Here is a 16,672-nt window from a genome sequence, read left to right as displayed (position 1 = left end):
GCTATGTCATGCTTCATAGTGTAAAGTTCAATTAAACTCACATTTTAGAAGTTCTTCTTAAAATAAGTTTCATATGCTAACTTATTGATGGTGTGAAAGGGAGAAGATGGTTGTTTTTGATGTGCCCAGTTCCTTTTCAAAGTTCTTCTTTCAGATGATGTTTTGTGTATGCCTGTGGTCCTGTGACATTTTATTTTTTGCATGATGCATTTAGTTATCCTGGAAAACACAAAAACATTTGATGATTTGTAAGTAGTGTTTTTTTATTGCCATGGTCACCACTCTTTTGAAGAACATCAACAGCCTATTTTTTTGTTTTGCATGGTAAGGACTTTGTCTTAGGTTTTTAGTGATATATGCAGAGGTATAATTGCATTACAACTCTTTTGCCACCCAACTGTTAGGAGTTAGATGGTTAAACAACGCTTTATACAGGTTAACTATCAAAAATTTGGCAACCTCAGGACCTGAGGTGTGCCAGATTTTAGAAAATCACAGATTTTTTTTTATACTTACCTTTACACACAGGCTAGTCGCAGCACCCACGGACATCTGGCACAGTACCAGGGAGCAGGCAGCAGGGATGTCTCAACGTGTATTTAGTTTAGCAAGCAAGTTTCTGCAGAACGGGGCCAAGACATTAGTGGCCAAACCGTGTACTGCAGTCCCTGTATTGAATATTCGATCTGTAATTCATGCCGGGAAACTGAAGTAAACGGATTATAGATGGTGGGATTTTCGATTGTCAACCTGTAACTTGAGGTTAAAAAATGTGCTGCTGCAATGATGGCAGAAGGAGATGAACAGCGTCTTTTTATGAAGGGTAGATCACATTACAGTGCTTGCTTCCTCTCCGCAAGTATTATCTGTGTCATTTTGGAGAACACATACCACAGCATTGCACAAGTTCCACACTGAAATTTGAAAGTTTATACCTTGAGAATCTGAGATTTGTATATACCCCCTGGATCTGGAATTTCAGCATCCTTGCCAGGTACAATGGAACTGGATTTCAAGTCCGTTTTGAGTAGTCCTTTTTATAGAAACAGTATTGTTTCTAAGTCTGCATAGGAAATGCCATGTTCACTTTTCCAAAATGAGATTTCCATCAGTCTGACAAAAGAAAAAAACATGTAACTATGTATCATAAATGCAAAGGAGAGCATATTTTTTTCTGTCCCAAACCTTATTTTGTCTATAGAGAACACTAGGGAAATAGCTGATGGATTTCTGTATGCTCATCCAATCCACAAGCTGCATTTTTTCGATTAATAGCACCGTGCAATGAGGTCTGATTGCCTTAGTTCTAGATGTTTTAAATCTTTGTAAAATATGTCTCTGCCAGGGAGCTTCACTTTCTGTATTTGTCCTGTGACCATTGTGAACAAAAAGTGAAGGGAAATTCAACATTTCTGTCACCTAACTTTAGGGTTTAGGAGACTGCATGAACAATAAAACCTTTCATTATTTCTTGCTTACGGTAAGCATCATTTAGGCAAGTTTAAAAGCATTTCCAGTAAAAATAAAAAAAAAACTGCTAAATTGTTTGGTCAGTAGAACAAAACCGTTTGCATTTTTGTTTAATTATTCTCGTTGACCTACGTAACTTTTGATGAGTACTTTCTTTCTCTTAAAGAATAGGATATTGCTGCATTTTGTTCACATGTTTAATGGTGACACCTTTCTGACACAGCTAACATGAACAAGTCTTGTGGTTGAATGATTTAATGAGAGTAACATGTATACAGCATCTTCTTTTCCAGCAGGATATGTTTATAAAGAATTCATGAAAGTCACATTTCTTGTAAATACTTATGTGTTTACTTTCGACAAAGCATTTTGTTATAGAAAAGGGTTTCATGGTATTTCTCTAAAACACACAAGAATGTGTAAAAAGCAGAAGTCATTGCTGTCTTCTATGAGCTGTGAATGTGCCGCCCCATACGGATGGTCTACAAAAGTTATCATTTGTCTCAGCACTAAAATATAATCTGCAGTACTGGCAATAGCACCAAACACGTGAAGGGCAAAAATTAAATCAGGCAATGTGTGCTGAAAATTAATGTGACAAAATAGTTGTCAGTGATTACAATTCACAAACCTACATTTACACCCATTTCAGAAGCTGAAAATCTGTTTACTGTTTAGGTCTCTGTATATTCACAGTGTTTGCAATGTTTTGTGCTGTGAATTGAGCCTGAATTTCTAATACTTTTTACTGATACCTTATCTTTTTTTTTTTTACGTATTTAACTTTTTTTGGTTCAAACTACAGTAGCATTATTTATTGACCTGTATTTCTTAATAAAGTGAATAAGGTCTCTTATATTTCAGCTTTTTTCCGTCTTTTATTCTGTATAATTATCTTGGTTTTGAATATATTTCATTTTTTTCCTTCCATTGTAAAAACAGCAAACACTATAGTCCTTGTTCTTTAACCTTATGCTTTTATTTGAAGAAAAAAATTCCATTCCCTTCTCAAATATACTATACTAGGTACATTATTCATTCTCGTAAACAATTTCAGTTGCAAGCATTCAACGAAGACATTTTTTTTTGTTTTGCTTGAGATTGTTTATTAAGAGGATTTGTTGGAATAATTGTGATCGCTAGTGTAGTGAGACTGTTGCATGCAACAGTCATATAAGCAATTTCCATATTGAAGCAATCATGTAAAACAATTTGGCTATGGCTAAATTAAATAAACGTCTCACATTTTTAGTCATCTTCAGTTATATTTTAGTTATAGAAGTCAGATGATTGTAGTAAGAAACGTTCAAGTAACACGTACAGGAAATTTAGTACAGAAAACTCAGCCCACTTCCATTTTTAATAATATGTTTCATGTGGACATTTGAAAGTGTGATCTATGGGGAACTGAGAATCACTGTGCCGAGACCTGATAAGAATCCTTGCAGACAAACACTAGTGTCTATTATTCTGAACAACAGGAAAATGACAAGGACAACATGGAAAGTATCCCATGGTACAAACATAGCCTGATCGTCAGTTGTCTGATGGTGCTGTTTATATGAAATCTAAATAAATGAGTGCAGTATATGGATGGAGATTCTCAGCTGTGATTCATGCAGCAGTGGCTGCGGGGGAATATCCAGCTAGTGCTTACGGGTGATATAGCTGAGTCATTTGCCCATCACTGCAAGTCTGTTCGAATTATGGCAACCCTGTCATGCCTCAGTTTGGAATTTCCTGATGGCTAAGCATGGGAAAGCTTCCTTATCGGTCATTTGTCTAGTCATGGGATTAAACTATTAGGAATACTAGGATATCAACAGATCTTTACGCACTTGAACGTTTGTTGATTTACACAAATCAAAAGGAAGTTCTTCTGTTTTAATCACTACAGTACTAAAGTGTCTTTTCCAGACAACATATGCAGCAGATTATATTCCATAATAATCATTTTGTTTTAACCATGTAGGTTAGGATTTGAAAAAAGAAAATGATTGAGGATTTGTGTGCCTTTGTGTAAAAATATGTCATTTTCCTCTGATTCCTGTAAGTAGTAAAAAAGTATCAATGCTGCTTGTTTATTGAGCTCCAGTTACACCTGATGCAGCACCTATTGATAAAATCTGTTTTAGGATGCAACTATACAGTTATAGTGATTGAGAAAGTGCCATTATATTGTATTGACATAACTTACAATTACCCTAGGTGGATGGTATAACAGGAAGAGAGATACCTGTCCTCTTGGCACTTGAACACACTTACAGGAGCACCATTGTAGTTGCAACCACACTTCTAACCAAAAACAGATAAAAGGACCTACTTTGCCATGAAGTATAATTTGCCATGTTAAATATCTTACAGTTTATTTTCCCATTAGGGTAGCCACATCCTGTGTGAGAAAAGTGTCCCCCCAGCATTGATAAAGTGTGACTGTCATTCTGTGGAAAAGCAGTGATCTCATTGTTGAGGTCTAACACACCCCCTGCTGAATCGTACCATTAAATCTGCAATCTGCAAATCCTATGCTTCCAAATAATTCCAGTGTTGTTGCTCTGACTCAGGAGGCAGGGTGGTAAATCTCTACAATATGTCCACTGCTTCCCACAGGAAATAAAGGTTCTTCTTTGCAGCTGTAGGCAGGTTAACAGACCGAGTTTTAACAAACTTTGTATACCTTTTGTTTTAATACACCTTTAGGTTTTTTAAACTGATTAAACCATTGTGCTTTTGGTTGATTTTTCAATGAAGTGTAAATAGAAGAATTACTTTGGCAATACCAGGTAACTCTGACCACTAGTGGCACCCAATGTTTCTCCATAGGTCATTAGAAATATGCCTAGCTATGTTGTGATAAATGTCCCACTGTATTATTACTTACTATACAAAAAAAAGTTTTAAACATCTAAAACAAAATCACCATGTAGCAATGGTTGCATTTGATTTCTACAAATGCTGGAATGAAAGATCAGTAAATGACAATTTTTTTAAAATTCCATAATAAGCCTGATGATTGTTTCAGGTAGCTAATAGTAGTAAAAGTGTCTTTTTGTCTAAGATGATTTTGTTTTGCTGTTTGAGTGACCTCCACCCGCAATTCCAAACATTAGAAAGGCCTGTGTAATGTATAAACCTTGACAGTATGTAATCCACACATTTATCTTTTATAAAGTGTACACACAAACAAGGAAATGATTGAATGATTGAGCAGAGCAGATTGGATTAGTGGGATCCAAGTTGTACTAGAGAAAGGAATACATATCATTCATATGACCCCAGCATCTGACCATTTTTCTGTGTGACCCGTACTGGCGTAATGTAATACAATTATTTCTTGGCCTTCTCTTTTTCTTATTACCAATATGATGTGATATTAACAGACAGGTTTGAGCTACAGTCATGTATAAATGCATGTATTTCTCAATTACTGACATTTTACCAATTTTAGGCAAGCAAACATTAGATCTTTATTCAGCCGCACATACAGATGTGTTACACACAAAAACACAATTATTTAACAAGAAGATTAATATTTATAATGTTGCACCATGCTGATATTGCAGAAATGACTTCTCATAAGCATTTTGCATAACTTCCCACCAGTTTCTGATATTGAGTTGCTATTATTTGTGACTGCCTCTCCGTTTATTACTCCTTCAGTTGGCACATGTGGGTTTCTTTTCATGAAATGCCCATTTCAAATTACCCCCACATTTTTTTTTGGATTCAAATTCGATTTTTGCAAAGTTTTGGAAAATTCATAGTTAACTTGGAGGCCGCAATCTGCTTTGACCCTTATGCAGCAAAACAACCTCAAACCACAACATTTCTATCACCATGCTTTAAAGTTGGTATAAAGATTCTTGAGTTGATCCACAAGGCTTGGCATTTTCCTTTATGTTCTATGGCACATTGTAGTCTTCTTCTTTTTGGTTTACTGCACAATTACTAAAGCAAGACCTTCTGTCTTTTTATTCAACATTCAGTGCTTGTTTATGGTATATAATCCACATTTGGATATTCTCAATTGGCCTACAAATAATAGGTTCTTCTTTATAAAGACGGTGATGTCAGAGTAGACATGTTTTCCACCATAAAGTTCAGTTTTTTGCAGGTAAATAATACAAAATTCCACAGAGTCACTGCTTCCGCATAACTGTTAACCTGGGGTCAGTGGTGATAGGTTGTGTCCTAGAGCACAGGCTCCCCTGTGAACTAGTTATGGGTCTACCTGGCGTTGACCTCTTTTCTTGTTCACTAAACACTTTGTAGATTGTGAATAAATAGGCTGTCCTTGCCACCTTCTCTTATTCAAGTAAGTAGCAAGTTGCCTGTCATGCCAATTTAAATCTTCATTTCAAATTGTGCTGCACTGTGTTCTCCTTAAATTTTATCAACCAAATACTATTTCTGCTGAAGATTAATTACCCTTTTAAAGTCTATTTGATATATACAGCATTGGCGGCAATGCTGAGCAAGTCAAACCCTCTTTGACCTGACCTCTGTTACAATTGTTATCTGCTGAGCAGATATTTTCAGCTGTTTTTTTTTTTAACTGATTTTCTACATCCTTCATTCTGCAGTTTTATAAAATAAATAGCTGTATTAGGATACTAAGGTAATATAGTTGTGTGTGTGTGTGTGTGTATGTATATATATATATATATATATATATATACACAATCCAAATATATGTACAATCTACTTTTTCATTTTATGTTAATTTCCTTTTTTACAACCCCACAATAATTGCTGATGGTTCCTGATTCCCAGAACCTGGTCATGCATCTTCCCAAATAATCACCACCACCCATATTGTAAAGTAATTTTATGCCATATGATTTTGATGACTCAAATCTAGAGAAAGTGTAGTTCCTGACTTGCCTGATATATGAGCAATTTGTATCAGTTAAAGCCATTTACGGTAGTATGAAAATGGTTCTTTTACATTTCCCCTTTTTTTCTTTAGTTAAATTCCTATTATAATGACAGTAGAATGCTATACTGTAACAAAGGCTTGGAAAGTGATTGCAAAGTAACCCTGTGTTTTCCTAAAAGAATGTGTATGCATGACCATTGCTCTTGCCATGTATAACAAACATAAGCAAGAGTTTCAAGCAAGCCTGTGAATTACATTACAGAGTGACTTTCTATTACAAGCAATTTCATTACAGTATCTGCTTAAAAGTCTGCCCAATTGTTACTTTTCTAAAGCAAACTATCGCTTTTTAATAAATGAGATAATAAGGCCAAGATGGGACAAAAAGGAATTAAGGATTTATGTGGTCAATTTGCTTTTGTCCCAACAGAGAGGTAAAAGTAAAGTAGATGAAGTCCAGCACTGCTGGTTACTAACCACATCAGATTCATAAAGATAATGCATTTAAAGTCACTCAGACAGATTTGTAGTTGTGGTATACAATCTGTCTGCTGTATGGAATGTGCATTAAGCATTTTTGGGGAGCCGAACACAGGAATCTGTCCATTAGGGTTTTCAGTATGAATGTTTAATTGCACCAAAGCTACAGCAAAAGTTATTTTCCCCCAATAATGAATGTGATTTATGAATTTAGTGTATACGGTGTGTGAGATGTCTCCTTTAGAGAAGCATTCCATGCAGTTTGGGCAGACAGAGTGACTCAATTTCAATTTGAAGCCCTTTTAACCAAGCAGCTTAGGATGTCTCCTGTCCTCCTATGCTGGATTTCTGGAGAGCCAGGGATGAATAATTGACAATGAATACATATTCTCCAAATACATTAGCATAGATGATTTGCAAAAGAAAATGCTAAAAATACTCTTTCCTAGGGTCAGTAGAATTTTGAGAAACAATACTAGTCATAGTTGACTTAAGTCAACGTTAACAGGCTACTTTACCAGTGTATGAGCAATGCGCAAACCACGTTAACAGGCTACTTTACCAGTGCATGAGCAATGCGCACACCACGTTAACAGGCTACTTTACCAGTGCATGAGCAATGCGCACACCACATTAACAGGCTACTTTACCAGTGCATGAGCAATGCGCAAACCACAATGTTTTGAATGTATTCCTATATTTAACAGCTTCATGTATCATATTTGTAAAAAGTAAGCATTTTTCAAATAATTTACAACCATGGTATAAGGAAAAAATATATATATGAAGCAGTCAAGCATTTATTTGAGTCACTCCTGTAAAACAATTTTACTGGGTTTTGATACTGGCAGTTTGTCCCAAAAAACAACCACTCAAACTTTTTTTTTTCTTGAATAGTCAGAGGAAAGCTAAAATCCGGTTACTCTGGGTTGTTTGCTTATTGGAGAGGAAAGTACATCCCATGGAAATCAGTTATTCAAAAATTGTTAATAAAATGATTACACACCACTGATTAGCACTTTTACCTACAGCAGTTCATTTGCAGTGCATTGTTTGGACTAGGTGCAGTTAATATCTGTGTCTGTTTCCCTTGATTAAGCAGTGTTCAGGGCACAGTCCATTAAAAATATTGCAACCCAGTAAAATTAGCAAAAGTTGTTGGCCACAGTGACTAAATTGGGTTTTATCTGAGACAATAAAACAATCTGATCTATAAGGTCAGACAACTGTTGGTTTTACCACTATTTTCCCTATTTTGTAAGTTAGGATTTGTACACATGCTTGATTATTGTCGTTGATGACTGAAGATGACTGAAAGATGAATTAAGAAGCGCTGTACAATACAGCACAGTTCTGTTCTATCTAGAGGAAAGGAGGGAGAACGAGCAAGACGCATCCCGCTTTACTCTCCTCTTGTCACTTTCATTGTGGTCGTTAGTCATCTACCTAGATGGATCCATGAACAACGTCATACAACCTCTGTACACATGTCAGATTCTCGTCCGAGAGGAGTCCGACAGCTTGTATTGGCCTAGAATCATCTGACATGTACATAGCCTTACACTTTAGTATTCAAATGAAGCAGAGTATTTTAAATAATGGGAGTAGACTCATTTGGTTTGGGGCATGTTTGTTTTATACTTACAGGGTTTTACATCTTCCAAAAAGAAAGGAGCTATTTTTTCTGGCAATTGGTGGAGTTCTTTCAAAATATATTCTTTATATACTGTGTATGTGGTGCAAAAACAATATGAAGCTTTGTCGTTAGGAATTGTTGTAGCTGTTTTATATTTAAATATAAGAGCTGCCTCAGGGTTTTAGTTGGGTACTGGCCCTGTATGTGGTCTACTTTAAAGCATATTACTTATCCTCAAGGTCAAATTAGTGACCAATGGCTGAGGGTAGGCCAGGGCAGCATAAAATGGGGAAAACCAACTCTGGTGTTGTGCAAATGTTCAAAGTACAACTTGGCTGGTTATTAAAGACTTTGTTGGGTGATGGTGAAGTCGTAGCACCAAGCAAGACACATAGTTGAGATTTTGGTAATTATAATTTCTATTAAAAATGCTGGGAAGAAAGGCTAGACGTGTGAATATCCTTTTACAAATGTTGTAGACTGATTGGATAAGATATAGAACATTTAGAAAGGAATGCAGACCAGATCATTGTGAGACTTCAAATCTTTTATACGGAAGAAGCTGTTCAGAGTGATGCCTTATACTACATTAATTTAAAAAAATGTTTGTTTTTTGTTGTAGATGGGGAGAAAAAGTATCAGGTGATGATCCATGGCATAGAGCCTATGCTGGAGACTCCCTTGCAGTGGCTCAGTGAATATTTCAGTTATCCGGACAACTTCCTCCACATAAGTATTGTTCCACAGCCCACTGACTGAAGGACATATGGCACTTGAGTGAAAGAGACCATCACATCTGGAGTGGATTTTCCAAAGCCAAGTTACAGCATGAGTTTTGATTGGCAAAGCCTAATTGAGCTCTTGTGAGCTGTACGTGTCCTGTTCACTTGTTTGTTCTGCCTCCACTTGAGCCTAGTTGGAACAAGGAGATCTGCTTGAGACTACTTGCTGCCTTGTAGCTCAGCACAAACCTTAATGATCAGAGAGTCAGTGACAGCATGTGCCTCCTGTTCTAGGTTTATACTAACAAGTGTGCTGCATCCTTTTTTACTTGCTTCAAACTGTATGCCCAAGGTTCAACTTTTTTTTTAATAAAAAAGGGAAAATTATTGATATGATCTTCTGGTTGATTTAACATGGAAACCGCATTAAAAGATGTAAAACCATGAAATCTAATTAACTGACGCTGTGATGGTGATGTTCCTGTTTACAATGTATCATAGTAAACTCTATAACAAATTTTAGCTGAGCATGAGTGAGATTTGTATTCTTAAAAGAAATATATACTTTAAATCATAAATGTTATGCCAATGAACAGGAAAGACTGGTTAAGATGGTGTAATGTCTCCCAAGATAAAGCACATAGCTGCACATAACCCTTAAAAAAAAACAAAAAAAAAAAAACAAAAACCAATTTTTTAGTTTTGTATTTACAAGCAAATTTTCTCCGCTACGCAGCACATTGTATACATAAAAAATATTTTTTACACCTCTGTATGAGAAAATCGCCTAAAAAGTTGTCCTATTTAGTCTTGTAATTCTGTCCGGACCACAAGCCTCAGTGTCTAAAAAGAGTGGTTTGTTTATTCACAAATAGTGACCTTGCTGTTATCTCAGATATTCTAGGTCAATGTTTCGCATAGGTTTCTTTTCAACAGTGCATACTATGCTGTTAACCTAACCTACGTGTAGATAGGATAATTGGTGTCCTACAAAAAGTGGTAAAGCTAAATAAACTGCTGGTGTTGCTAATATCAGCAGTTGCTGGAGGGTGGACTTATAAGAAGTAAATGCTTACTTGATACTTAAAGTGCACCTGTCATTTAGGAAACATATAAACTGAAGTGTATGTAGGTATCCCTAGGGGAGAGCACCACCAAACCCTACAAATTCCCAGAACACTGTGTAGTGTGTTAGCATTGACACTTCTTGGTAGTGTTAAAGGCTGACTCCCACTCTTCCATACTGTGCTATTGACCTGTCTCTGTGTTATGTACCTTCAGTAAAAAGCTGAAGGCTGCAAGAGGAGTAGGGGGGAGGATTAAAGAAGGCAGCCTTTAAGACATCAAGAGCGTCAGGGTTCGCTGATTGGAGCACCCTTTGATTTTGAGGATCTTCAGCATTTTTGTTGTCTTGTACTTGCAGACATCTACAAATGGCTGGTTTGTACATCTTGTAGGTATGCTATTTTTGTTTAACAACTATACTTTATTATTAAACAACTTTTAGCTGCAATTATTTGAATATTACTGACAAATGTAATTACTGTAATGAACTATTAAATGTTTGGCTGTAATATTGATAACATGTATACAATGTTTAGCTCAGGTCCTTGATAACTGTGTAAATCTGGTCACATATTTTACAATATTCTTTAGTATTAACTGAATTTAAGGAGAGCCTCTCTGACTTGTTGTAAACCCATAATGTATCTGTGGGAGGAAGAGAAAGAAGGAGGGAGGAAAAGCCAGACTTTTAAAGGGCAACCAGAGTTAAATTTAAAAACAACCCTTTTGGACGGCTGCCCACAGCTCACCAACATACCACAACGAAAATACTCCATAAGAAAAGACAACACTTTATCTTCCCCTGCTAGATCACTGTCATTTACTTCTACTAAGTACGTCCAAAATGATATCGGTCTTACTGTCAAATCACTTACAAGTAGCAATTGGGTATCACAATGCTCTTAATGCGGTAAAAAGCCCCAGCAATATTACTACGTGTCCTGTTACCCCTGAGAAAGCCTGGTTTGGGCGAAACGCGTCTGGTGGAACACCTTACCGCCTCCGTAACCCAGTATGATACTAAACCATATTGCTATTTTTGGGAAACTAGTGGTTATATGTTAGCCTAGGATTAATTTATAGAGACACAACTCCCAATCTTTTAATTTATTTTGTTGGAACAATAAAATTTTGTTTTTAAATTTAACTCTGGTTGCCCTTTAAAAGTCTGGTTTTCGCTTCCTTCCACAGATACACTATATGTAATCACAGGCTGGGCAAATAGGAGTCCACTCCTTTTTGATTATACGTTGGGGCTATTCTTTCAGGTGGAACAAATGAACAAACTATTGTTGTAAACCAAATTTACTTTTTAGGTAGCCTTCTGTAGTGCATAGATGTTAAAAAAACAAAAAAAAAAACAAAACAAAGGCGATTTTAATGAGTGCAGCCATCTTAATGGTGCCTTTTTACAACCAGCAGATGGATGCATAGGTGCATCAAAAATTATCTGACTTTAGAGTTAACATTGCAATTTCTAGACAGCTTCAACCAGTTTTTGAACTTAAAAAAAATCAACTGGAACACATTTACCTTCATCAGGTTGTATTTTTTGTAACTGTCAGGAGCAGGTTGCTCTGATCTATTTGTTCTGTTTTGCATTTGCCACCAAAAGTGGTTAAAATAGTCTGCACAATTCATTTTATGCAGTACCAGAAACGTTTTATTTTATTTTTAAAACTTTTTGAAAAAAACTGTAATGTTTTTATGCACTTTCAAATTAGATTGAAAAAGTAAAGCAAATACAATGTATGTTTTATTTATCTCCAAGTGTATTGGGTATTCCACACTACAGGTTAGCAAAAGCAGTTTATTTGCTTGCTGCGATGACACCCAAATAGTAAATTGTGTTATATGTGACCCTGTATGTAAGGAGATCATATAGAGTATGTGACTAACACTTTGTAAAACCTGTACTGTGCATTTACTTTTGCCAAAATAAGGTTTGAACAGATTTAAGATGCCTTCTTATATTCATTAAGGAAAAGTAAGTAGGACTGTGTGATTAGAATCTCCATTTGTTGATGTACGCTTAGACTGTTGTGTGTAACTTCGGACATTGAAAAACACCATATCCTGGTGTTACCCTTAATATGCAGAAAGGTAAACCAAAGTGACAAGCAAAGTACTGCCTGTTGATCAGTTGGGAAGCATTTTATCACCTTCCCAGTAGCGGATGTGACATGTTATTAGACAGTTAAATAAAGCTTTTGCAGCTATTTGCTGTTAATCCTGTCTGACTCTAATTTGGGAGAGTGAGGTGGGTGTGTAATATCAAACCTGACAGGCAGCTAAAGAGTCCCTGGTACAACACCACCCAGTATAAACACATTGCTAATTTCCTTCCATTTACTTCACGGGCTGGACAATGATAGACGGACATAGTCACCCCTTTCTGGAACAAGTCCTGTAATTTATATATAGGTTATTTCTATTTCTAATAGGTTATTTCTCTTTATACAAGGGGAATACATTCTAATTTATTAAACTGATGTATTACAATCAACAATACACAATCACACTTTTTTTTTTTTTTAGTAAGCTGTTAAAGCTATTTTTGGATAAGAATACCCAATACCCCTCTACCTCCATTCCAACTCTTCCTGCATATGTGAGAGACCACCATCCCAGGAGCTAGAGATGTATTAGCGTTGGCTGGTTCCTGACAGTCCCCTTACTCTGACATCAGTGCTACAAACTTCTGAATCCCTTGAGGACCTGTTGGGCATATTTTTCCTGTGAAGTCAACAATCACAGAGGGGGGATAATTATTCTTTAGCTTCTATTAGAACACTGCTCAGTAAAAAATGCATATGTACAGTTAGACATGTTACATCAGTACTGGGATTTCCCACATATTTGGATAAATGTATGTTTACACAAAATCAACTTAGGGACATGCAAAAGTAAGAATAGCAAAGCCACTACAAAACTCCAGACTGTTTATACACGTACACTATAGTGTCCATCTTTTCTATCTAGCCACAGGGTAATTCAAAAGTTATTTTTATACAATGACTAACTTCTGAAATCCAGCTAATGTTACACTTAACCAGTTTGTGTGTCAAAAGTCTGACTGTATTCACCATAGACTTAGTTGTACAGGCTGCTTGTACAAATAGGTCTGAATGTACTGCAAGGGACATCTAAAGGGAAAAAAAAACAATATAAATATTTAAAAGTATTTCTAATTTGATGTTTAATAAACTACCTTGTACTTAAAATTCATGGCCAGCTAATATTTTCTATAATTGGTAAAAAAAGATGATTAAATGTCATTCCATTGCAACCATGGCGCAGCATATTCCATATGTAATTTGTAATAGTTTTATTGTCTATTTGGTGGTCTGACTTTCCTTCCCAGCAGGTGTTTCAGTTCATTTGGACTGATCATGTGATTAGTCCTTTATTATTTCGAAGCTATTGAAATGGCTTTTTTGTAATATTCATAGAGTATTCATAAAAACTATGTTGTTATATACAGTACTTTGCAAATGTTTTAGGGGGGTGTGAAAAAATGCTATACACTAAGATTGCTTTCACAAGTGGAAGTGTTAATAGTTTATTTGTATCAATTAACAATACAAAGTACAGACGAGAAAAATACATGAAATAAATATATGAAGTGACTACCCTTTGCCTTTAAAACAGCATCAATACACGTGCACACAGTTTTTGGAGGAGGTTGTTCAAGACATCATGGAGAACTATCAACAGATCTTTTATGGATATAAGCTGCCTCAAATCCTTCTGTCTCTTGTTGTATTCCTATACACACTAAGTGATGTTAAGACCACTTCCAGGACTCCTTGTTCTTCTGAATCTTTTGGGTTGTTGTCCTGCTGCAGAATAACATTGGCTCCAATCAGACGCCTTTCCTAATAGTATTGCATGATGGATAAGAATCTGGTTGTATTTCTCAGCATTGAGGACACCATTAATGACCTGACCAAATCCCCAACTCCATCACCAGAAATGCAGCCCCTTGCAAGGAACCTCCACCATGCATAATGGTTCCCTGCAGACACTCATTATTGTACTGCTTTGCAGCCCTTCTGTGAACAAACGGCCTTCAGCTCTACAATTTTTTTAAATTTTTTTTGTTTTTAATGTTTTGACTCCCGCCCTCTCCTAATGTTTTCTACGGGATGGTATTGTAATAAGACCAGTCATTGCCTAATTTTCTCCTTGTGCAAGTTGACTTGTATCCACCCCCTCATAAAGTTTTCTGCAACCTGTACTGGAAGGACCTCTGTTTTCATACATAGTTGAGTCACTTGGCTTTCTTTCCATGTCGGAGATATGGCTTTTTGGCTGCATTTCTTCCACGAAGAGCTCTTTTGGCCAGTTATCTCCAGACAGTAAATTGATGTACCAAGGTCCAACATATTTCAGAGGGAAAAAAGCATGATGTCTGTAATCTGCCACACTAACTTTCCTTGGCTGACTGCTATGTTTATGGTCTTTGCATTATCCATTTCTTTGTGCTTTATTAAAAGAGTTTGACCACCACATTTCGAAACCCCAGTCCTCTGTGAAATCTTTGCTGGGAGAGACTTTGCAGATGTAATATTCCTTCCTTGTGAGTTGTTGCTGTGCTCCGTCTTGCCATGGTGTATGACCTGTGACATGAATCGTTCTTCCACAACCTCACCATGGTAGTAGAGGTTGCCTGTTCCTCACCCTGTTTAAAACTACCTATACACCCTTTTGTTTCAGTTAATGGCTGTGTTACAGCCTACATATGAAAATGATGATCATTAGCACTTGTTTGGTATAATTGGTAATCATACACCTGATTATAATCTTACTCTTTAATTTTGGTAAGTGAACCTGTAAGAATTGATGCTGATTTAAAGGTAAAGGGTAGTCACATCAATTACTGATTTAAGTTACTTTTTTCTTCTTTTCGCTCACTTTGCACTTAATAAATTGATAGGTTGAAGTATAAACAATTAGAATTCATATTTAAGAAAACATTCTTACTTTAAAGCATTTATTCACACCTGCCTTAGAACTTGCACCATAAAGAGATTTTATTTAATTTTTTTTTCACAAGAATTACAAAGCACAAAGTTCATTTTGCAGGCATTTTCTAAACAATAGTCCTGATGTAAAATTCCCCAAATAATGAACTAAGGTACAAGATTTGGTGTAAATGATAGATTGTAATCTGTTTAGGGGATAAATTGAATCATTGTGCATACTAATATTTAGCAGAACAACATGGTCAATCTACTTCTGCAAGAAGACGGGAGTATTCACTTGTGTGTATGTTTTCTCCCTGCAAGTGTTGACATTGTTGTGGTATTTTGTGATATAAAAATCCAATACCACACATAAATGTGTTAAGAATGACAGGAAACTGCAATGTTTACAAGAATTGTGGACATATTTGGGACTTAACAATTTAACACTGATCAAAAAATTTCCTGCATGTGGCTTCCTAATTTACACATTTGATTTGCACTTTTTTTATAATTCAGTCACTTCTCACTGTTTAACAGAAAGGTAAATTATAATAAATATAAATATACATGGTTCATTTTCAACTCACAAAAATACGTGCAGGTGGGTGTGCATATTTCCAAAATGTTAGTATAACATTTACAGGGCATTGTTTGAATTTGAAACCAAAGCTTTGACATTGACCTGAACTCCCGAAATAAAATGTAATCCATACATACAAATAAATCACATTTAAAAAAATAGATAGCAGCAAATTCTTATCAAGAATGTCCCGGTACATTTCTCCATTCATCCTTCCTTGAATTATATGAAGTCTGTCAGTACCATATCCTGAAAAACAGCTCTACACTATGATGTTCCCACCTCAAACTTCACTGTTAGTATGGTGTTTTGTGCAGCAAACTTTAAGCTAACTTCAACATACTTTTTCTTCAGCAGTGGAGTTATGAGCAGTGAGCATGCATAGAGGCCATGTCGGTCGAGTGCATTACTTATTGTTTTCTAAGAATCAACTGTACCTGCTAATTCCAGGTCTTTCTGAAGCTCTCCATGAGTGATTCTTGGCTCTTGGACAACTCTTCTGGTTATTCTTTTGTCTCCTCTGTCAGAAATCTTGCGAGGAGCACCTACCTGGTCATGACCAGTTTTTCGTTAAATGATTGTGAAGGTCTTGAGAGAGCTCCTTGCTTTTACCAATCATGAGATGCTTCTTGATACCTTGCTAATGAGATACATTTGTATAGACCATCAATTAGGACTAAACCAGCTGATAATTTGTATTGATGGGGGCAATGCTACTTTTTAAATTCTGACAGATTTCAGCAGGTTTCTTTGCTTTCAATGCCTTTTTGTACCTTTTTTGAGGTTCCCTGTGCTCTTCAACTATATTACACATAACTTAATTTATGGAGGTATTTGTTTTGATTTCTTTGTATGTGTGGATTACTTGGG

The 16,672-nt window shown here is 36.0% G+C and overlaps 1 protein-coding gene across 1 annotated transcript in view; it reads left to right on the top strand.

The window, feature by feature from the left end:
• The window catches only part of ATG5 (autophagy related 5), a 77,167-nt gene extending 64,685 nt beyond the window's left edge, over nucleotides 1-12,482 (top strand). The window contains exon 8 of the mRNA XM_072408711.1: nucleotides 9,088-12,482. Within this exon, the coding sequence (XP_072264812.1) occupies nucleotides 9,088-9,224 (137 nt within the window). The 3' untranslated portion in view covers nucleotides 9,225-12,482. The remainder of the gene's footprint in view (nucleotides 1-9,087) is intronic.
• Nucleotides 12,483-16,672: the final 4,190 nt, after the last annotated feature.

The sequence above is a fragment of the Pyxicephalus adspersus genome, chromosome 4 (assembly GCF_032062135.1).
Source record: "Pyxicephalus adspersus chromosome 4, UCB_Pads_2.0, whole genome shotgun sequence".
NCBI classification, from domain to species: Eukaryota; Metazoa; Chordata; class Amphibia; order Anura; family Pyxicephalidae; genus Pyxicephalus; species Pyxicephalus adspersus.
The sequence above is the reverse complement of the archived record's forward strand: the minus strand, read 5'-3'. Positions and strand labels throughout refer to the sequence as shown.